The 23,565-nt window shown below is 42.1% G+C and overlaps 1 protein-coding gene across 1 annotated transcript in view; it reads left to right on the plus strand.

Moving 5' to 3' along the window:
- LOC117365127 (dedicator of cytokinesis protein 2-like) overlaps positions 1-23,565 on the plus strand; it is a 1,549,644-nt gene that overhangs the window by 193,630 nt on the left and 1,332,449 nt on the right. The window contains exon 10 of the mRNA XM_033955120.1: positions 9,697-9,832. Within this exon, the coding sequence (XP_033811011.1) occupies positions 9,697-9,832 (136 nt within the window). The remainder of the gene's footprint in view (positions 1-9,696; positions 9,833-23,565) is intronic.

Genomic DNA, 23,565 nt, shown 5'->3' on the forward strand with positions numbered 1-23,565 from the left:
TTAAAATCATACACTCATAGTTCCATCCCTTTTCATTGCTAAAGACTTCATTTGGGCCCCGCCCCCAACTCCAACTCCTCGCTACTGCTCATTTTTATTCCAATCCTTTCTCACTCACCATTGCCTCCACATCATTTACCATCACACCTACATTTCCTCTAATGCTTACCATCCATTACAGTCTTCCATCTTCGACTTCTCTGTTATTCCTACCACCTCATCATCGGACATCTTTCTATTGTTTCATCACATTTATCTTTCTTTCTCCTTTTCTCACACCAAATCCTTGTCAGTCAAACAGTCTCCCCCTCTGTTACTTACTCCACCGCTTCCTACTCATTATGGGGCCTCCACTTCACCTTCACTGAATTGTCTATCTCAGACTCCATCCCTTAGGCCTGGAACAAACTGCTTGGCTCGGTACGTCAAACCCTGTCTCTGGCAGTATTCAAAGTCCACTTCTTTGAAGCTGCTTTCAATTCTAAACTCTAACCCACCTGCTAAGCACCAATATCTTATCATTCCCTCTGTAATTCCCTTTCCTGCTCACTGTGTATAGATGCACCTTCTTGTCCATTGTTTCTGTCTTGACTAGATTGTTTTGATGTATTGTACAGTACTGTGTATGTCTAGCAGCACTATAGAAATGATAAGTAGTAGTAGAACACTTCCTTCTTCTTTTCTCTTCGCTCTTCCCCATTTCTGTCTATGCCCAAACCAGAGAAATAGAGGTGGCATGCGGACAGGGCAGGACATGAAAAACAGTGAAGGGGTTAAAAACTGACTGACAACATGGATATAGAATGGAGAGGCATGCTTCCAGTCTCCCTGCTGCTCTTCTTCATTTTCCATGGCTTTCCAGTTTAGAAATGAAGTTTCTGGTGCGTACAGTTTCTGGTGAGGAACAGTATAGGAAATGGGAGTGCACATCTTAGCTGTAGGCATCGGAGAGAGAGAGAGAGATTGGCATAGTCTTTGCTATTTACAGCCCTATTGCTCAGACTCTGAATTGCCTGCAACATCCATAGAAGCACAATGGCAGATAAAGGCTATCCAGTCTGCCCATCTGCAGTAGCAATTACCTCTTCCTCTCTCTAAGAGATCCCACGTGCCTATCCCACACTTTCTTGAATTCAGACAGTCTCTGTCTCCACCACTTCTTCCGGGAGACTGTTCCATGCACCCACCACCTTTTCTGTAAAAAAGTATTTCCTTAAATTACTCCTGAGCCTATCACCTTTTAACCTCATCCTATGCCCTCTGATTCCAGAGATTCCTTTCAAATGCAAGTAGAAGTTGGGAGGGGAAAGAGGGGAGAAGATAGCTTGGGAGTCTTCCAAAAGGCCTGTCTGTACATTAGTATTTTCAATTTTGCAGTTGAACTTGTTTGGGGTAAATTATTTGCTCTTTGCTTGTTGCACTCCATTATTTTTATGTTTAAGTTTGACTGCATTTGTAGAGAATTAGTTTTAGGATTGTCTGTTTCTTTCCATACCCTTTCTCCAGTGGGGCTCTATGCTGTATTTGTTCTTCTTATGCAGACTCTGCCAGCATGCTCCTGCCTAGCTCTAATGCTTCCATTCTCCAGCAACTACTGAAGCCTGATTTGTGTTTATTGAGGTATATTTAATAGTTGTAGACTGCAGGGACCTGGAGACGATAAAATAATGCACTCCAAATCTTGTTGGATTCTGAATACACCTTGCAAACAAAGTTATTGCTTTTCTGAAAGGAGTCTAAATCTGCCCTTTGACTGCCTGTTGGGGCAGTGCTTTGTACTCCAATCTGACACATTAGCAAGAAGGAACACCTGAGCTATATTTCTATAATCTCCTTACAGGTGCTCTGAGCTCAATTGCTGGGGAATAAATCCCTGACCTGAATGCCTGTAGTTTACTTAAAACTAGTATGGTGGTGACTTCTTACAGTAGAGAATTATATATTTCTGCATCCAATTTTAAAGGTTTCCTGATAGAATTGTTAGACTGACCTGATGAAGTCTTCATAGCTCTCAAAAGTTAGTCATAAGTCAATTGAGCTAGTCTATTAAGATAAGCTACAGCTTTGCATGTTGATCCTTATTTCTACAGACAAGAAATGAAAAGAATGTGCTATGAATACATGTGGGAGCTTGATAAGTTGCTGAGCATCCTGTACTACATACTATATGTAGTTGAGACATCAGCTTGGTGGAATATAGGGTTCTTTAGAGAGTGGATTGCTTAGATCAGGGGTGTCCAACCTGCGGCCCAAGGGCCTAATACGGCCCCGTGAAGTATTTTGTGTGGCCCCGGTTGAGGGCAATACAGTGTTTTCCTCTACTGCCCCCGGGTGTTTACCATCTTGCCGGCTCCCTCCTCTGTCTTGCTGCAGCGTTTGCGCGTTTGTGCGGCCCCAGAAACATTTTTTCGGCCAATGCAGCCCAGGGAAGCCAAAAGGTTGGACACCCCTGGCTTAGATGTTGTAGTGGGTTAATGTAAACAGTTCTCTATGGTTATGTGTTCCATTCCTGTTTTATGCTCATGAAATACAAAGTACTTGACAGGAGCAGTAATTTTTATAGTTTTTAATTTCAGGGCAGCAATCAAACTGATTGAAAAATTGATAATGGACTCATTTTATGGTTCTCTCCTTTATGAAACACTCAAGACAACTCAACCTCAGGAAATTTCTGCTTCTTCTCATAATTTAAGGTTTTAGTATTATATCAATAGTTGTCCAAACAATTCCTTTCAACATTCATTAGTTCTCAGTTCACATCTGGATTCTTCAACCTGGGTGACATCTTACTACGTTCTCTACACTGGCTTGGAAAGATTCCCACTTACTCATGGTTTTGGCCATAGGTGCAGAGGACAAGGTCTTCTGCAGAAAACCATTACTTTTCTTTGGGTCTCCTGATGCTATCCCTGAGCGTCATACGGCCTTGGCAGGAAGCTAGTATTCTTCTTCTTGTCTCTCCACTTTCTACTCTACTGCTCCTCTAAGACTTTGCTCTTCTCACCACAGGACATCAGAATTCCTTACTCCTCCCGCTTTGAGATTCTTCTTTGAAAGCCCTGAGCCCAGCACTAAGGGTCTTGACAAAGAAGTCTATGAGATCATGCTACCTCAGCTAGAATTTCGTAGGCTCTGTTCCACAGCTAATACTGTGTGTGCTCCTTTGCAGTTCATAAATAGTATCAACAGTGCCTCCAAGCCCTTCTGCTGCTTTCAAACAAGAGTATTGAGGACACTGCACAAAACACACAGCACTGAGCTCTCTGCATAAAAGTATATACAGTAAATAGCCTAATTCTATATATGGCATTAAAAATTATGCATGGAGATTTGGGCACATGTCCAATTTCCATGAGCAATTTAATTGAATAACAAGTCAATTGGCACCAATAATTGGGTGCTTATAATCAATTATTAGTGCTAATTGGCATTAATTAAAATTTTACATGTGCATTTTTAGGTAGTAGGATCTGTGAGTAAATTTTACATGCAGATCCAAAAAGGGATGAGGCCATGGGAAGGGCATAGATGGATCAGTGGGTGTTCCTAGAATTTACCTAGTGCAAACATATGACCTGCTGGGTGTTCCTCTTGTTGCTTCCATCACTGTTCCAGGTCTATGGGTCAATATGATGAGGACAATGATTCTGACTTGTCTCTTCATGTTTCTAGCATGCCAGAGTGCAATGGTGACTCCTCTGATGGCAGTCTTCCAGATTCATCTTCACTGCCTGGTCAGACTTTACCCACTGCCAGTCTGTCCTTCACCAAGTTTATCAGGCAAATGGAGCAAGATCTCCCTATTAAAATGTAGTCTGAAATGCAACCTACTGCAGAATTCACAGAAGCACTCGACTACAAGGAGTTGCCCAAGCATTGTCTGAAGGTTCCTAGCTACACAACCTCATGAAGGAGGCCTTGTTGAGAAGCTGGGAATCTCCCCTTCATGTGGCAGTAGCTCCAAAGAGGTTGAATTCTCTTTGCAAGCTTCAATATGCCCCTGGATTTGACAAGCCACAGCTGCAACACCAGTCTCCAGTGGTGGAGTCCTTCTTAAAGACAGTGCATTGCTCCAGAAACTATGCTAGTGCTCCCCCTGGCAGAGAAGACAGTACACTGAATAAGTTTGGTCACAGGGTGTTCCAGGGCTCCATGCTCACAAGCAAAATCCTGAATTACACCGTCTATATGCTCTTCCACGTGAAATCAATTCTCCAGAGAATGTCTAGTTATGACAAGTACATACCCTCTAAACATCTCTCTACTTATCAGCATTTCAGGCATGACATCCTAGAAACCAGGAAATACATGGCACACTCTATATAGGAGGAGGAGTGTGTGGCACGGTGGTTGAAGCTACAGCCTCAGCACCCTGGGGTTATGGGTTCAAACCCCGCGCTGCTCCTTGTGACCCTGGGCAAGTCACTTAATCCTTCATAGGCCCGGGTACATTAGATAGACATTAGATTGTGAGCCCACCGAGACAGATAGGGAAAATGCTTGAGTACCTGATTGTAAAACCGCTTAGAAAACCTTGATAGGCGGTATATAAAATCCTAATAAACTTAAACTGGCCTAATAAACTTATATGATGCCTTTGATGTAGCCTCGCACACCTCAATGGTGTCCATTGCTATGCGCAGACAGGCTTGGCTCAGAATCTCAGATCTAGATGCCAGTGTTCAAGACCCTTTTTGCAACATACCCTGTATGGGTGATGACTTATTTGGAGATTGCATAGAGGCGGTGACTTAAGAGATCAAAATACATGCTGACTGTATGACCACTCTGCCTTCCTCAAAAGCTCAACATTTTCATCAGCCTAAGTGATTTTCAAGCTCCTACAGGCATTCCTCATACTATCAGCCTCATATGTCTACTTACCCATCTAGGCGCCATTGTGCATCTAACTTTGGCGCCTAACTGTAGGCTAAGAAAACCATGGCATAAATAGAGTGTGACTAAAAGGTAGGATGAGTATCAATGCCTAAATCTGATTAGGTACTGCTAAGCGCGATTCTACAGTATACAGTGTACCTAACTTTTGTAGAATCACACTAGTTGGCGTCAATTTTTTAGTCAACATATATAGAATTGGGGCCTTAGTAACTCCTAAATAGGATATAGTAAGTGTTCCCTTGTTAACTAACATACTATAGGCAGTATACGCTAATGGTTACCTTAATATATAAGCTGCAGTAATAGAAAAAAATAAAATAGAGAGGGAATTTGCTTTAACAAGCACCAGACTAAATCTAGGCTTAGTGTGTGATAAAATCCTGTGTTACAATGTGTTAAGCCCAGAGTCTAGTAAAAGGGCCCCTTAAAGAGGAACATTTCTTAGCAACACATCTATGCATTCCAATTATATCTTGCATTTCAATAACACACCACATTAAATTGACAGAATAAATAAACTTTCCACTTAAAGCATTTTAACTGCACTAAAACTGTTTAGAGAAATGAAGTGCCTTAAAAAGCCTAAATAGTAAACATAAAAACCTGATCAAAAATATGTATGAAACATAAAACTACAAAAAACAGGGAGGAATGGAGGGAAGTGTAATACAAATATCCAAAAATATCATTCCAAGTCAAGAAAGCTAGCTTATTATGTAAGCGAAAGAAAAGCCTCAGACAAATGAAGAGGTGTACCCATACTCTGACACCCAAGCACCATAGGCAAAAAACTTTTGCACAAGTTTAAAGTTAGCAGGTGGGAGCAAAAAAATAGCCGAGAATGATTAATGGTAAAAACCACTGAACACAAACAGGCCAGGCCGACGATCGTTTTGTGGCCGGTAACCACTGCTTCAGGGCCTTAGCGCCAAATCCAGGCTATCCTATAACACAAAACCCAAACCCAAAAGGGAAATAAAATGATCACCTGCTGAAAGTTGTTTTTGTTTTGTGTTATAGATGGATTTGGTGCTAAGGCCCTGAAGCAGGGGTTACCGGCCACGAAACGATCGTCGGCCTGCCCTGTTTGTGTTCAGTGGTTTTTACCATTAATCATTCTCGGCTATTTTTTTGCTCCCACCTGCTAACTTTAAACTTGTGCAAAAGTTTTTTGCCTATGATGCTTGGGTGGAAGAGTGTGGTTACACCTCTCCATTTGTCTGAGGCTTTTCTTTCGCTTAAGTAATAAGCTAGCTTTCTTGGCTTGTATGGTGCTTTTGTCTTGGAGTGATATTTTTGGATTTTTGAAAAATAAAACTTAAATAACAAGATGCAGAGGCTATTTTACTAAGGATCAGCTTGTTATACTGTATAAGCAAATGTATGTAATCAAATGTATGCATTCTGAGCAATTATATAAAGTCCACACATTTGTGGCATGTCTGCTATATGAATTCTATTTAAAACTGAGATGTCTGTATCTAGTTTTCAACTACACTATACTTCCAATACTGTTCTTTTTTATGCCGTCTAGAGTAAATGTGTTATAAAGGTATAATCATTCTTTCTGACAGCTAAAACTACAGTTAGCGAGATATGGCTGATTTAGGAAAGTTAACTCTATTTTTGCTTCCTTGATTCTGTGCCAATTGCCTCAAATTTTTTCCGAGGAAGATAATAAACCCTTGTGAATGGCAGAAGATTACACTGTGGAACATTTAAAACTTTTGTTAGGTATCTTATAAATATTTCCTTAGCTGATACCTTAGGTAAATGAAGGAAATTAAGGAGATGTAAAATACATATCCTAGTATAATTTTCAAAATTCTCTATCTTCAGTTTAAGAGAGGAAACATCTTTAATTACTGAACTTTGATCTAAATGAAGCCACTGAAAAGCTTAGTAAAAATTTGGGCCATAAACCACAAAGTTTCTCCTTAAAACGATGATCTTATTAAAATAGCCTGAGTTTGTCTGTCTCTGTTAGGACTAGAATAGAATAAATATTTTGCTAACTACTGTAAAGTGAAAAGAGAGGATTTACCTTGTATTAGGTAGATGTATGGCTAGCAGAAGGTTCCATTCCAAATAGCAGAGGAACTGTCCTCTGCAATGAGCATACCCTGATGTTCAGTGTTGTTTTAAAGCAGGGCAGGATTAATTCTTCGAGGGTCCCTAGGCACACAAGTTTTTTGGGGCCCTCTGGCATCGCCCTCCCCACCCATACCCCGCTCCACTCTTATCTGTTTTCTTATTTACTCTTCTATTTTTTTTTAATCAAAACAAAGAGATTAGCATCCGGTGCACTGTTTTTCTTCTTATACAACCCCATACATCTCTGAACATATCACCCTTCCCACCTACTTACCCAGAATTTTAACTCTGTAACTCTTTTCATACGTATATAAAGTGTTCAAATGCATTGTAAAGCAGTAATACTATCCAAAATATGTCTATTTTAATAACCAAGTTTATCAACACCTCTCAACTGCCTCACTCTACGTCGACCAACTGTAACCCATATGTATGTATAAACAACCAAATCCGTAACTCCTCTTAGTACATTCTACTCCATGTATGTTAGACTTGTAACTAAAACAACAAGACAAGCAGTCCACCAAAGAATCCCAACGTGGAACAAAAGAAGATCTGCAGACAATAAGGAGATTCAAATCAGGATTATTCAAAGTGCTCCCAAGAACAATGCCCGATGCATTTCACCAAACAAGGCTAATCAACGCTAACAGAAAACCATGGGCTCCTTTTATGAAGGTGCACTAGCGGTTTTAGCGCACACACTGGATTAATGGCGCTATAGCGCGCCCTAGCTGAAAATCTACCGCCTGCTCAAAAGGAGGCGGTAGTGGCTAGCGCACGCGGCAATTTAGCGCACGCTATTCCGTGCGTTAAGGCCCTAGCGTGCCTTTGTAAGAGGAGCCTCGTGTCTTTCATACCCATAGAACACAGATACACACTCACCCAGTATGGAATAAGTAATCACAAACTAAAAATAGAAATATGTAGATAAAGGTTAAACTGAACCGCCAAGAAGCCAAACTGCATACAGGGAAACACCACAGAAACAATGACACATAGCCCCCTAATACTCTGCAAAATATAAATATAGCAGATGTAAATTTGAAAATACTGACAATCACCACTTTACAAAATATCAAATAGAAATAAAACAAAAATCGGAAAATAAGAATATACCATTTTATTGGACTAATCCATTTTTCAATTAACTTTCAGAGGCCATAACCTCCTTCTTCAGGTCAATATTGATATGCTGCTGTTACATTATACTGTCCTGACCTGAGAAACGGGGTTTTGGTCTCTAAAAGTTAGTAAAAAATGTATTAAAATTAGTCCAATAAAAAGATTGCCTTATTTTCTGCTTATAAAAGTTTTATCAATACAACTACTCTACAATACTATTTTATTCTAAAGCAACAAAAAAGTATTTTTTCTACCCTTTGTCATTTTCTGCTTAATCATCTTGTCTTCACTCTCTTCATTCTAGCTAGCATCTGTCCTCTACTCTGTCTTTCATGCATCAGTTCCATTCCATCCACTATCTGCCCTCTCTCTCTGCCCTTCCATCCAGTCCGCCCTCTCCCCATTCCATATGCAATCTTCCCTCTTTCTATGCATCCTTCCATAAACTGTACTATCCTGTGTCCCTTCTCTCCTTTGTACATGATTGATTTTAGCTCTGCCACCTCTCCATTTTTCTCTCTCTGTTTACCATCCCCATCCACTATATGCTCTGGCATCTCTCTCTTCTCCTTTCTTTCCTTCCTATCCCATGATCTGGTATCTTCCCTTCCCTGATTCTCTGGCATCTCTCTCCTTTCCTTTTCTTCCATCTCTCCCTCACCCTCCATGCTCTGACATCTCATCCTTCCTTTTCCCTTGGTCTGGCATACTTTCCTCCTTCCCTCCATGCCCTGGTATCTCCTTTAATTCCCTCCCTCATCATCCTTCTCCCTCTCTTTCTCCCTCCAATTGGGTGTAGCAAGTCTCTCCCCCTCTGCTCCCTTTCTTCCTTCTGTCACCCAAGGCCTGGAATCATGAACTTCGGGCAGCAGCAGCATTCACAATTCGCTGCTGTTGCTGGCTTCGGGCCTTTTTTTCTGTCGGGATCTGCCTTCATGGAAACAGGAAGTAGGCAGGACTTAGCAGAGAGGAAGGCCTGAAACCGGCAACAGCAGTGAATTGTAAATGCTGTTGCTAGCCAAAGTAGTTCATGATGCCAGGTCGAGCACCTAGGGCAGACCACTACTCTCCCCTCCCCCCAACCTTCCTATCTCTCCCTCCCCCCCCATAACGAGACTCTAAACAGCACCGCAGCACTCTATGCAGGCTGCTTCACGGCTTTCTCCTGCCGGTGATTCCCTCTGGCGTGTCACTGATGATGTCATCAGTGACGTTCCAAAGGGAATCACAGGCAGGAGAAATCCGTGAAACAGCCTGCTTAGAGTGCTGTGGTGCTGTTTAGAGTCTCGTGATGGGAGGGAGAGATAGAAAGGTTGGGTTGGGGGGGCCTGGGATGATGACGCCGCTGCTGCCGCCACCGGTGAATCTAGCAAGGGTGAGGCCCTAAAGCACCACACCGACGGGCCCCCCTGACCATTTTGGGCCCTAGGCCCGTGCCCACTTGGCCTATTTTTTAATTCGGGAGCAGTGTGCAGCATTCAGCGCAGCTCCCGGCGCTAAAAAACGCTAGCACAGTTTAATAAAAGGGGGCCTTAGTTACTAAACAACACTACTGATGTTGTCTCTCTCGTCCTCCAGGATCTAGGAAGCAAGGACCTGAACCGGGAGAAGCTGTTCTTGGTTTGCCAGATTGTCCGTGTGGGACGAATGGATTTAAGAGAGACACACACAAAGAAACTCACCACTGGGCTTAGACGACCCTTTGGAGTCTCAGGTGGGTTATTTTTTTTTCTGTGAATGCTCTGCTGTGCATCCTTTGAAAATCCAACATAAGAGATATTTAATGCTGGACCCTCTGAAGATCTTAGCTGACCATTCAAGTAACATGTATGGTCTGTAAATTTATATAGGGCTCATTTTACAAAGCCGCAGAAGCAATTCTCCTACTGCATATGTACCAAAGTCCATTCAGTTCCTATGAGCTTTGGGGCATTTGCTATAGGAGAATCGCTACTGTGGCTTTGTAGTCTTCTGAATGAAAATATTTCATACATAAAACTGTTGTTGCAATCTAATGAGAAGGGAAAATAGAATGCACTTCAATTACAGGTAAAAGAGTCAGTCATTAAGAGACTCATGATTATGCTTTCTATTACTACTTTTATTTCTATAGCACTACCAAACATATGTAGTACTGTACAGAGTCAGAAAGAAGGTCGTCCCTGCTTGAAAGAGCTTACAATCTAAACAGACAAGACAGACCAACAGGATGTCATGGATACATTTAAGAGGAACAGTTAATCTGCTAGCTGGGTTGGAAGGCAGCAGGGAATAGGGTTATGAATTGAAGGCTATATCAGAAAAGTTGGGTTTTCGGTCTGCTTTTAAACAAGGTAAGGGAAGGGGCTAGGTGGACAAACTCAGGTAATTTATTCCATGCATAAGGGGCAGTTAGATAAAAGGAACGAAGTAAAGAATTGGCTAAATCTAAGAGCAGCTTATCTGAAGAACGGAGTTCTCTGGGAGGTGTATAAGGAGAGAGAAGAGAGGAGAGATATTGAGGGGCAGCAGAATGAACACACTTGTAGGTCAGCAGCAGGTGCTTGAACTGTATGTGAAGGCGGATAGAGAGCCAGTGAGATGATTTAAGGAGAAGGGTGACATGAGCTTAGCGAGGTTGGTAGAAGACGAGTCATGCAGTAGAGCAGGGGTGCCCACACTTTATGGGCTTGCGAGCTACTTTTATAATGACTAAGTCAAAATGATCTACCAACAATAAAATTAAAAAAAAATACAAAGCACACTGAAAGGCAGAGAAAATGTTAATTATTCATATTCCGGGTTTTTTCAAAGCGGTCACAGCAGATGACTCTATGCAATGTCACCTCAGTAACAAAATACAAAAATAGACAAATACACCCCCTCCCTTTTTACTAAACCACAATAGTAGGTTTTAGCACAGGGAGTTACGCTGAATGCCTCGTGCTGCTCTCAATGCTCATAGGCTCCCTGCGCTAAAAAACACTATTGCGGTTTAGTAAAAGGGAGCCATAGTGCAAAATATAGACAGCGGATATAAATTCTCAAAACCGACACATTTTGATCACTAAATTGAAAATAAAATCATTTTTCCTACCTTTGCTGTTTGGTGATTTCATGAGTCTCTGGTTGCACTTTCTTCTTCTGACTGTGCATCCAATCTTTCTTCCTTTCTTTCAGCCTCCTGTATGTTTCCTCTCCTCCAAACCTCATTCCCTCCCCCAACTTTTTCTTTCTGTCTCCCTGTTCCCCCTTCTTTCTGTCTCCCTGTCTGCCCCCTTTCTTTCTTTCTTTCTCCGTGCCCTCCCCCAAGCCACTCGGTTTGCTGCCACCGCCATCGGGGAACAGCCCCCAAGCCACCGCCGTCCCAAGCTTTCCCTGCAGAAGCGTCGCGCTGACCATCATTCCGCTCCCTGACGTCAATTCTGACGTAAGAGAGGAAGTTCCGGGCCAACAAGGCATTTCTTCTCATTCCATCCAGCCTGAGCCTCATCTCTCCTTGATCCAGCATTTCCCTTCTGTGTTTGTCAGAATTACCATTCCACCTATTTTCCAGCATCACCTTTCTTTGTGTCCATCTCACCTATAATCCTATCTCACCACTTTTTCAGAATCTTCATTTGTCTCTGTCCTTGTCTTTACCCCATGTTCACCATTTGCCCTTTCAATGTCTTTATCTCCCCCCCCCCACACACACACTTTTTCAGCATTACTTCTATGTCTCTATTTCACCTCCTCTTCATGTCCCCTCTGTATCTCTATCCTTATTCAGTAGGTCCTGCTTACTCTTTCTCTTCTTTGTGTCACTATCTCCATTTCCAGCTTTCCCCCCTTTTCCTTTGTTAATGCACCCTGTAGCCAGAATCTTTCCACCCTCCCTCCACTCCGGCCCAGCCCAGTATGAAATATTTCCTTTTGTTTCCCTCCCCTCTCTCTTTCTCTCTCTCTTCTCCTCCCTCACCCACGAGTCCTGCATCTGGCCCTCTCCCTTCTACCTGCACCTGGCAACACCCCCCTGCTCCGCGGCTCTCTTCAGCAACTCGTCAGCAGCGGTGATCAAGACAAGCTGCCGACATCGAGGCCTTCCCTCTACGAGTCCTGCCTTTGTGGAAAAAGGAAGTTGAAACAAGCGGGACTCGCAGAGGGTAGGCCCCGACGTCAGAAGCTTGTGTCGATCGCTGCTGCTGAGTTGCCGAAGAGAGCCGCGGAGAAGGGGGGTGTGGCCGGAAGCAGGTAGAAGGGAGAGGGTTGCTGGAAGAGGTAGAAGTTCCGGAGTATGACACTGACCCGGGCCAGGATGATTTCTTTTTCAGGCTGTTGCTGCTGCCGCCGCCACGCCACCTCGCGCCCCCCCCCCCCCCGAAATGGCAAAAACAGCCTAATGCCCGGTGTCGGCGTCTTTGACATCGGGGAGAGGAAGGCTGATAGGCCCGGTAGATCGGGACAGCAACACGAGTCTATCACAGAGCCCGGGATGGGCTCTGCGATCGACTCACGTTGCCTTCCTGAGCTACTGGTCGATCGCGATCGACGCGTTGGGCACCCCTGCAGTAGAGTTTTGCACAGATGCAGGGGGGAGAGGCGGCACTACGAGTGACCAGTTAGAAGTAGATTGCAGTAATCTATGCATGAGGTTACGAGAGTGTGGACAAGGGTCCAGGTATCTGTACAGTTTCTATTTCATAACGGGGTGTCATCATAGAGTTCAGTTAGTCATCCAGGACAGTGGAATTTGCTCTGTTTCTGCTACTTTGCTCTGATTCATGCTATGGTAACAGCTTTCTAGGAAGTGCCATCAGTGAGGTGAGATTAACTCTTAGGAAAGCTGTACAGAGAAGAGATGGGTTATAGACTATGAAAAACGTATCAGTCAACCACCTATCTGAACCACTTTGTTGCTAGAGGGCCTTGCCACAGAAAATGCGCTGGGAGCAAGAATCAACAATTGCTTCTCTGTCTCATGACTGTAGTGATTCTTCTTTGTAATGAATGAGCCAATGAATTTTATAAGTGAATTTAATTTTACGTGAATAAATTGGGGAAAAAAAATAAATTGTTAGAGAGTTTGCACAGTTTTGACTGCTATAACAAATAACATGCAAGAATTACAGTGCTCCAAGGGCATGACTTCATTTTTTTTTTTTATAATCAAGATTTATTACCAAGGAATTTGCAGTGAAGACAAACTCTTAGTAGTTGTGGATATAGTGTATGATAAGTGGATTGCCCATTTTGAAATCTGCAAGTCGATGGTCTTTTCGCTCAAGCACTGTCCTGTAGCATTAAAAGAGCAGGCCCCAGATCATTTTTATCCACAGAAGAGATTTGGTGCTCATAAATTTTTATTTTTTTAATTTTATTATTTATCATTTTAATTATTCATACAAGCGCATAGTAAGCATACTTGAACACAGATTTGCAATTTCCAATAAAAGAAAAGAAAAAATAGTCTAAAGCAGGAATTGGTGCTCATTTGCTGTCACATCACTTTGGTCTTCTCAAAACGGTGGGCATCCCAGATACATCGCTTTAGTGGACACAGTGGCGTAGCGAGGGTGAGAGGCACCTGGGATGGAGGCGCCACTCTCCTGCCCTTATCTCTGCCCCCCCTGCCCCACCCGCCGCACGCACATCCCCTTCCCTTCCCCGTACCTCTAGTTGTTCACCACTGTGAGTAACAGCTTCCACGTGCTCCTCATGACCCCAGTGGCTCTCCTTCTGATGTCACTTCCTATGCGCGGCACCCGGAAGCGGCATCAGCAGAAAAGCTGACGCAGTCGTGAGGAACACGTTGAAGTTGTTACTTGCAGCGGTGAGCAGCTCTGTACAGGGGAAGAGTCAGAGGGGTGCCGAAACACCATTATTGTTGAGAACTGTAGGAGTTCCTTCTGCTCTCCTGGCGTCCAAACCTCTTCCGTCCAGTGTATTGCTCCTGAAGAAGGGGGCTGTGTGCCTCCATAACGGAGCTCTATAGAGCTGAATATCCAGCATGGACTTCAGAAATGAAACAACCCCTACCATCACGGACATTAATGCTATTGGAGATAAGTACTTTATTAGAAATTTGATATACTGTGAAATTATTATCACGGACATTGATGTTTAGATTGACATTTAGTGGGCTTTCACCGCACTTGGGGGATAGGATCTCCTTTTGATTTTTTGATTTGCTTGCAGAGTAAAGTCTACTTTTCTATTGGGATCACATTGTGTTGACTTCATTTACAGCACTTCACACAATTAGGTCCAGGGATGTACAGTAAAACCTTGGTTTGCGAGCATAATTTGTTCCAGAAGCATGCTTGTAATCCAAAGCACTCGTATATTGTGACCAGTCAGACGCAAGGCCTGCCAAGGTCCCAGGTAAACTAGAAAAAAAAAAGGTAAAAGTAAAATCCCGGCAGGAAAATTCCAGGATCTTCCAGGATGAGAGTGAGGAAAATAATGTAAGCCACCACCAGGGGAGCTCTAGAGGCCCCTGGACTTCTGCTGACGCCCCTAGGGTAGATAAGCCGGCAGTGGCATTCAAACCAGCAAGCCGGTTAGGGAGGAAGTTTAAGTTTTGCCTCCCTAAGGATCCACCTGAGCCAAGCAGGGACAACAGACCTGTACCAATGGAATGGAATGGACTGAGGCTGAACAAGCAGAAGACTTATCTCTTCTGAGTGAGGAGCCTATGGATTTCAAGAAGCCTGTTCTGGCAGTGAATCCAATTATCCTGAGCTTATGCAGGTGGACTTGGCTTCTAGCCACAAACAGTGAGTGTGGTTTCTTTGGACTGTTTGTGTGCTGTTTTTTTTTCCTTTCTCTTGAATGTTTGGTTTTATGAGAGAAGGCTTGGAGAGAGTGGGGAGAGGTTTTGCTTCACCTTGGGAGGGAATTTGAAAGCCTATCTGTAGGCCTTGTTTTTGCAAAACCTATTGCTCTCTCCTATTCCTGCAGTCCCATATTGTTGCCAGAGGCTTTCCTTTATTTTCTTTTTGTCTGAGAATGGAGGAAACTTGAATGCTGAACTTTAATTTTGATTTGATAAAACACCTGCTTTGGAGCAGGCAATGCTAGCTCTAGTGAGCTGGGGTCTCAGGAGCTAATTGGGACTTAATAAGTAGAAGAAGAAAGTTTGAAGCAGATTGTAGATTGCTTTATTTCTTGCCCATATTTGGCAGTTTTTTTCTTTCTTCTTCTTGAAACATGTTTTTTTTCTTTCTTCTTCTGACACATGTTATAAAATTGAAGCATTACTTACCTGTCCTAAAGAGTGAGTAAAATTGAACTATTTCTCTTAACTACACCTTTGTTGGGACTTTATTTTGGTTGTATTTGATTGTGAGTGCTATTGAAGAGTCCGGTCCTGCAGGGTGACTCCATGCCGGATCACACGCTAATGCACTGTATATGTAGCCACCAGGATCTCTACAGAGCCCTGCACTGGGCATATAGTGGTGGCCACAATATCAAAGCAAATTTCCCCATAGGAAATAATAGAAAGATTCAGACGATTCGTTCCACAACCCAAAATCTTTAATACAAAATACTATATGGTACTCGTATTCTCATTTGGAATAGTCACTATACTCCTGCAGCGTCAGAGAGAGAAGAACCATCGGCTCAGTTGTGATGATGTGACGTGTGTATACTGTATGTGCTTGCATTGCAAGACATTGCTTGTATATCAAGTTAAAATTTAATCCAATGTTTTGCTTGTCTTGCAAAACACTTGCAAACCAAGTTACTTGCAATCCAAGGTTTTACTATATTACCTTAATTTATCCTTTTGGGTTCCAAGCTTACAACTCACTCACAAAAACTTATGTTGAGCTGTATATTACTGAGGATTGATGTTTTGAATATGCTGACATGTTCACATGATCTTATATATTTATTAATTCCCTCTCAGTGGACCTCTCTGTGGGTATGAAAAAATTGATTTTTGACACGTCTCTATTCTGTTTCATTTTGGGTTCTTTATATTTTTGAAAGCACCCCCACCAACATGACTCCCTGGGTGGACCATCCCCCTCCTTACTATGCCACTGAGTGTACAGTCCCACCAGATGGAGAAGGAATGTTCATGGTAGATCAATGGATAGACACAAGGGCATTGAAATGCATTCAGATTTATGCCTACCTTCACTTAAGTTACAGGCCCCTAGCATCGTGCTCATACCTAACACCTCCCCCCCTACAACAAATCTGCAAAAAAAAAATAAAATAAACCAACACACAGCTGGGCATCCTTTAAAAATTAAACTACTGATGAGGTTTTTTTTTAATAACAGGGTGCCTAGGTAAGCAGCCAAGAAGGTACTATAATGACCCATATTAATAGAAAGACATACAAGTGCCTTTAGAGTCTTTTACCAAGCTGTGGTAAAAAAATGGCCTTAGTGTACCCTCACATGGGATTTTCCATGCACTAAGGCCAGGGGTGTCCAATGTCGGTCCTCGAGGGCCGCAATCCAGTCGGTTTTCCAGGATTTCCCCAATGAATATGCATGAGATCTATTAGCATACAATGAAAGCAGCGCATGCAAATAGATCTCATGTATATTCATTGAGGAAATCCTGAAAACCCGACTGGACTGCGGCCCTCGAGGACCGACATTGGACACCCCTGGACTAAGGCCATGCGCTAGTGTTACCATTAGTATGTGGGCATTGAAAAGAATTACCGCGGGAGCACTTACTGACACTATATAGGCGTGGCCACAAAGTCACTAAAGTGATTTTGCAAAATTACCCCCTGCGTGTATGTATATAAAGGGCAATTCGCAAATGTCATTTACCCAGGAAAATGGAATGTTTGAAAGCTGCTCACCTCTCCGCACAGTTTGAGCTTGTATCATGTCAGCATCCGTTATGTTGCTTAGACGAGAATTGCTCTTGGTAGCTCTCAGGAGATGCCATCCTAGTCATGCTGAATGATTATGCCAACCTTGCCTTTGACTTCTGAGCTGCTGGTTCTTTCCTTTTTTACTGGTTTTTCTTCTATCTAGGTTTGAAGTTTATACACTGTGAAACAGGAAACATTTCTTATTTGATCTTGAATATAGTTTGTTTGATTAGTGGATCAGTTGGACTTCTGAGAAAGGCATTCACTGTCGAAACACAAACCATGTTGAGTCCCATATTACTACTACTATTATTATTTCTAAAGCGCTGAAAAGCGTATACAGCACTGTACATTTTAATATGCAATAGATGGTCCCTGAGAAGAACTTACAATCTAATTAGACAGGACATTTCGGGTTGAGGAGATTATGGTAGGAGGAAATGATACAGTGGGTAGAGGTATCTGGCAGCATTGAGTGGGAGTTAGGAGTTGAAAACAGATTTTAAAAAGTGGGCTTTTAGCTTGGATTTGAACGCTGCAGGGAGGGAGCACGACATATTGATTCAGGTAGCCTGGTTCCAGGCATACGGTCGCCGCAAGAAAGAAGGGACGGAGTTGGCAGTGGAAGAGATGGGTACAGAGAAGAGGGGCTCGCCTGATGAAACGGAGATCACGGGGAGGAGCATAGGGGGTTGATAAGTGAAGAGAGATATGGCGGAGGGGTACAGAGCGAACGCACTTGTAAGTCAGCACAGAGGAGTTAAACTGTATTTGAGATGGATGGGGAGCCAATGAATCAACTTGAGGAGATGGGTAATGTGAGAATAGCAGCTCTCACGGATATGAGTCGTGCAGCAGCATTTGAACGGATTGAAGAGGCGAGAGGTGGCATGTGGGAGGGCCCGAGAGAACTACGTTGCAGTAGTCTAAACGTGAGATGACGAGAGGCATGGACAAGGTTTTGGTCGTGTAGTCAGAAAGAAGAGGGATGGAGTTTGGTAATATATAAGAGGAGGAAGCGACAGGATTTGCGGCCTGTTGTGATCTCAGCAGAGAAGGAGAGAGAGGAGTCAAAGATCACCCCAAGGTTCGAGCCGACAACTATTTAGATCTACCACACTCAGAGTGTTAAAAAAATTGTGTGTGGTTCATCTAGATACAGTGTTTTTTTAATCTGACTTTGTTTTGGTGACTCTCTTTTTCTGTATAACTTTACACTAAAAAAAAAAATCAGTTGCCGAAAAAAATCTGCGCTTAGCATTAAACCGCCTCCAGAGTAGGGGCAGTTTACAGAATGCCTTTCCGTGTGACTATTATTTAGGCATGGCCATTATGCCAATGAAAACCAGGCATAAAAGTCCGTGTCTAAATTGAGTGAGGATCGGGCCTATTCTATAGCAGGAATATCCACGACTCACCTATGCCTCTCCCCTGGCCACGTTCCCTTTTGAGATCTGTGCAGTAGAATTTCCATGCACCACCATATAAAATACACTTAGAAATTTGTGCGTGTAAATTCTTTTTTTTTTTTTTTCTTTTTAGTTCAAATATTTTATTGATTTTAATCTATAGCAAGAACAGGAATTGTTAACAGGGCATGAAAACAATATGCCGTACAAAGCAAGAAATCTTAGTGTTCACAAACAATGCAATACAACAGATTGAACCATGCCTATTCAACAGGAGAATGTCAGCACAACCTGCAGCCAACGATGTGCGTGTAAATTCTAATTAATGGTATATAGTGCCAGCAATTGCTCATTGATTTGCAATTATTAGTTCTGATTGATTTGTTAATAATTAAGTTGTGCATGCAAATCAGCAATGTGCACAGATTTGCATGTGCCACTTTAGTTGCGGTATATGCCATGTCCCGAGTTAGATTGTAAGCTCTTTCGAGCAGGGACCATCTTTTAAATGTCAAAATGCACAGTGCTGCTTGTGCCTTTCAGCGCTATATAAGTCATAAACAATAGTAGTGGTACTGGAGGATTATAAGGTAATAATGTTGCTGTGTTAGTCTACTTGACTAACCCCCCCCCCCAAAAAAAAAAATATATATATAATAAGCTAATGCCTTTCATGTTTTGATCTGAAGGGAGCTTAACTCCCAAAATCAAGTCAAGGAATAGAATCACCTTAATTTTTCATTGGTTGACTTTAGTTACACATGTTGTAATGAAATAGGGTAGGGAGTAAGGAGGATTCAGCCAATAGAATCGCAGAACTGCCATCCCTCTACCTGTACTTCTGACAGCTGCAGTGGAATGTTAATTTCACCATTTCACTGCAGATCACAGGGAAATCTTTTGCATGACACTATTTTCCACTAAAAAAAAAAAACCAACACCCAAACAACAACAAAAAACCCTGCCCTGTCAATTATATAGCATCTATGATTCAAAGGGCCTCTATAACTAAATATGGGCAATGATCACTGTCTCATATATGAGAGTAACAGTGTACACATTTAACTGCTTGAATCCAGGGTGAGTTCACAGTAATCTTATAAGAGACATCACTGACTGCAGATATTACCTTATATAATGCATCGCTGTCATCGTGACTGCTTGTTCTGTGTAGATAAAGTTCTCCGTTAATGGGATTGTTTCACTTTTGTAAATATAATATGTCCCTCTTGTTTCAGTTAGCATTTTTAGCTTCAGGGCAATGCATCTCCCATACAAGAACTGGTTGTGGGATTTGGATCGCTGCTATCTGTACATTAGGTTCATGACAAATTATAGAAGTGTTATATTCCTAGCAATTCGTATAATCTAATTCATGAATCTGTTTACTTCATTAATTTGTTTGGGATGAGTCTGTGATGCTCACAAGAGTGAAATTGCGATTGCTCTGGCAATACCAATGTCTATGGCAGCCAGAAGCTGCACAATTTTCTTGCCACATATTTCTGCTTAAAAAGTCCATCAATCTTGATGTAAATCACCCTTTTTTGCTTCCAGTTTCTGAATCCATAAATAAAGCTATCATGTATTAGAGCAGAGGACTGGCAACCTTTTTTTGGCCACATGCCAAAAGAAGCAGCAAAATCACTCTTATGTATTATTTATTTTATTTAAAAAAATGTCTATTCTGCATAATACTTCAGCAGATTACAATAAAAATACATATCTTATTGCATCAATAAAATATCAATACATCACAAACATTACAAAACTGCTACAGAGGTGGAGAGGGGAGAGGGGCAGGGGAAGGAGGGAGTGGGTGAGGGGCTAAAGATTGCAGGAGGCCCCACTTCCAATAATTCTGTGTCCTATGAAGGGGAAAGAGAGTTTCCCTCAAAGATGAACATTCTCCTGTGGAGAAATATAGAGAAAAATCCAGCTACCGTGAAAGCTCTGTGCTACTTGCAAACGTGCATTGTGTTGAGGTACTCTCAAAGCCCCCAGAAAAGGAATGGGATGTAGGGAAGACCCACCATGATCCCAGGGTTATCCACTTTGAAAATTATACGAGAAAGGAAAAGCTGGGGTGGATCCCAGAGTGGAGCGGTCCTCCTTATTCCAGGCAGGTTTACCCGATTTCAAGCAGAGGAGATGAGGGAGAGAAGCACAATTTCCATGACTGAGGAAGTAATGTCATACCCCCAAAAGGGAAATGAAGGGATGGGGCCAGCTCAGGGAGCCCTCCCAGCAGCCCACAGGGAACTACCAGAGAACCCAACACAAGAAGAGAGTAAAGAGCTGCCAGCGGAAGCAAAGTATAAGGACTATACAGAGACATGGACCCCAAACCCTGAGGAGTCAGAAGGAATAGAGTGTGCGACTCCTGCACAAGCACCTAGTGTTAAAAATGATAGCAGCCAGGTAGAAACTGTGGAGTGGGTGGGGGGTTGCCCCCAACCCCACCACCCCTCAAGAAGAAGGAAGGATTGAGGACTGTAATATTTTGTAAACTGGGTGGAAATGAAAGCGGAAAATCTGGACTGGCCACAGTTTGTGACCTTGGAATTAACTTGGTTGCACGAGAAAGGCCTATATGTATGGAATGTGGAAGAAATAGGAGGCAGAGCCACCCTAAGTATACAACCCATCAACCAATATCTTCTGGCTGAGCTGATCAGGGAACCAGTGCTTATGCAAACACATATGGAACTAACAAAGGTTATAGGTTTGTGCATTGGTGTAGCTAATACCCACTTTAACATGTGCATTGATGCTATTGGCCCTTGGTATCTAGGCCAATGCTTAGTACATCTGACCCTATATACTGTATATTTTAAAGATATTCATAGGCATTAAGAGCTAGATTCTCAAAAATCTACATTAAAAATCAATGGGTCACTATTGCAGTCATTATTGTAGTGATTAAAAAAAAAAAAAAAAAGTGAGTCATTCTCCAAACAACTCTCAAGCAAATGAGGTTGGCGGAGAGTAGCAAAGATTCACTAAATCTGCATGTGACCATCGCTGGTTATAGCGACGGGCACATGTGCAGAATAAACGCAAATAAACTCCTCAAAAAACAAAAAAATATGACCAAATCGAGACACCAAAGTCAAGCAACCCCCCACCCCCCTTCCCAGCAGCAGGAGAGATGCCCACTCCCTTCTGCCACCAAGCAATGACCCCCCCCCCCCCGAACCCCACCTTCTAAGAGGAGCTATTCTACCTCTTAAATCTACTGTAGACAACTCATGCCTCACTGTGTCTTATATTTCTGGTAATCTTAGCTTTTTTGTTTTCTGACTTGCTCAGCAGGAATCAGTTCAAGGAATGCTTGAGCATTTCTGCCTCACTTATGGGCATGTTTCCTGTTGCTTCAGTGCTCCAGTTGTACCCTATAAAATGAACAAGAACAAAACAAAATTTATAACAAGAAAAAAAAAGCAGCAAATTAAAACAAAATGAAAAAAAAAAAACCCCTTCAAACAACAAAGGATGCTAAATAAAACAAAGTTTTTTTGCCAGCACATCTCTAGTACATGTATGTATGGCTCTACTCTTGTCGCACCCTAACCATGCCCAAGCCATACCTTTTTGCCTCATCTATTTATTCATGATTTGCACATGTAAAACCTAGCTTTCTAAAATTATGGTTTATAGGTTGATTGATATGTTTGTGTAAATGCCAATATTTACATATGAAAATCATGACTAAGATTTCTAAAATAACCACCTTTATGTATTCTCCTATCAAATTACATGAATGGCCATCACTGCTTCCCCAGCTCTCTATCTATCTTTCCCAGACAGTATTTCAACTATCCTGCCTGTATGTCTTTAGTAGTTATATCCACTGAGCCAAGCAATAAACAGTCTGTAGATTTATCATTGTAAAGGTATGCTGCTGCCTCTCTCTGTAATACAACAGAGAGGGTAAACAGATAGAGACAGAAAAAAGAGAAAGAATATAAGGTGAATATAGTAGGAAGAAAAAAAGAGAAAAATGAGAAAAATATTGAAACAGGAAGGACTGGAAAAGTAAGAAGACAGATATGCTATAATAGCCAAATCTAATGGTCTCTTCTGTATCCTCATCCTTCTTGATCTTCTGCTGCCTTTGATACTATTGATCACTACCTACTTCTTGATATACTTTCCTCGCTGGGATTCCAGGGTTCTGTTCTCTTCTGGTTTTCTTCCTATCTCTACCCTCGTATTTTCAGTGTCTGCTACGATGGATCCTCCTCCGCTGCCATCCCACTGCCTATTGTTGTACCTCAAGGCTCTTCTCCATATATACCCATTCTCTTAGTACACTGATCTCCTCCCATGGTTTTCAATATCACCTCTATACCGATGACTCCCAGATCTAACTCTCCACACCAGATATCTCTACAGGAATTCAGGCTGGAATCTCAGCCTGACTGACCAACATTGCCGCTTGGATGTCTCACCACCATCTAAAAATGAATACATGGCTAAAACTGAACTCCTTATCTTTCTGCCTAAATCCACATTCCCACTCCTGCCATTCTCTATTTCTGTGGATGACACTCTCGTCCTCCCTGTCTTGTCTGCTTGCAACCTCGGGATAATCTTTGACTCTTCTCTCTCCTTCTCTGCTCAGATCCAACAAACCATTAAAACCTGTCAAATCTGCCTCGCTCCTACAATCAATCTATTTTGTTTTGCACCGCTTTCACTGGACCCCACATAAGTTAGCCAAACTAAATGTGGATCAATCCGATAAATGCTGGTCCTGCAACAGAGCTCCAGGCTCACTGCCACATATGCTATATGAGTGTGAATTACTGTAAACATACTGGACATCAGTATGGAAAACGATATGCTCTATACTAGACATTAATGATAAACTGAATTTGAAAATGGATGACCATAAAGCTAAACTACTTCGTATCCTTTTATACCTAGCGATTAAGAATGTATTATCATTATGGAAAGATCTATCTAAGGTTGACTCAAACATGTGGTGGAATTCAGTGTGCATGTCTTTTAAATACAAAAAGTTTTTTTGTGGAAAATTTAATGTCCACTAAGAATTTTAATAAGTTATGGGAACCTATAAGAAATTACTGTAACTATTAGTTTCCTGTGTACTCTCTCATGACATTTATATGGTACAAAGCTGATTACTACCTTTAGATTACCCTATTTTGGACGACTAGTATATTGCTGTTTATGTAGGCATTTAATCCTGTTTCTTTT

This window comes from Geotrypetes seraphini, chromosome 1 (genome assembly GCF_902459505.1).
Source record: "Geotrypetes seraphini chromosome 1, aGeoSer1.1, whole genome shotgun sequence".
In the NCBI taxonomy this organism is placed as follows: Eukaryota; Metazoa; Chordata; class Amphibia; order Gymnophiona; family Dermophiidae; genus Geotrypetes; species Geotrypetes seraphini.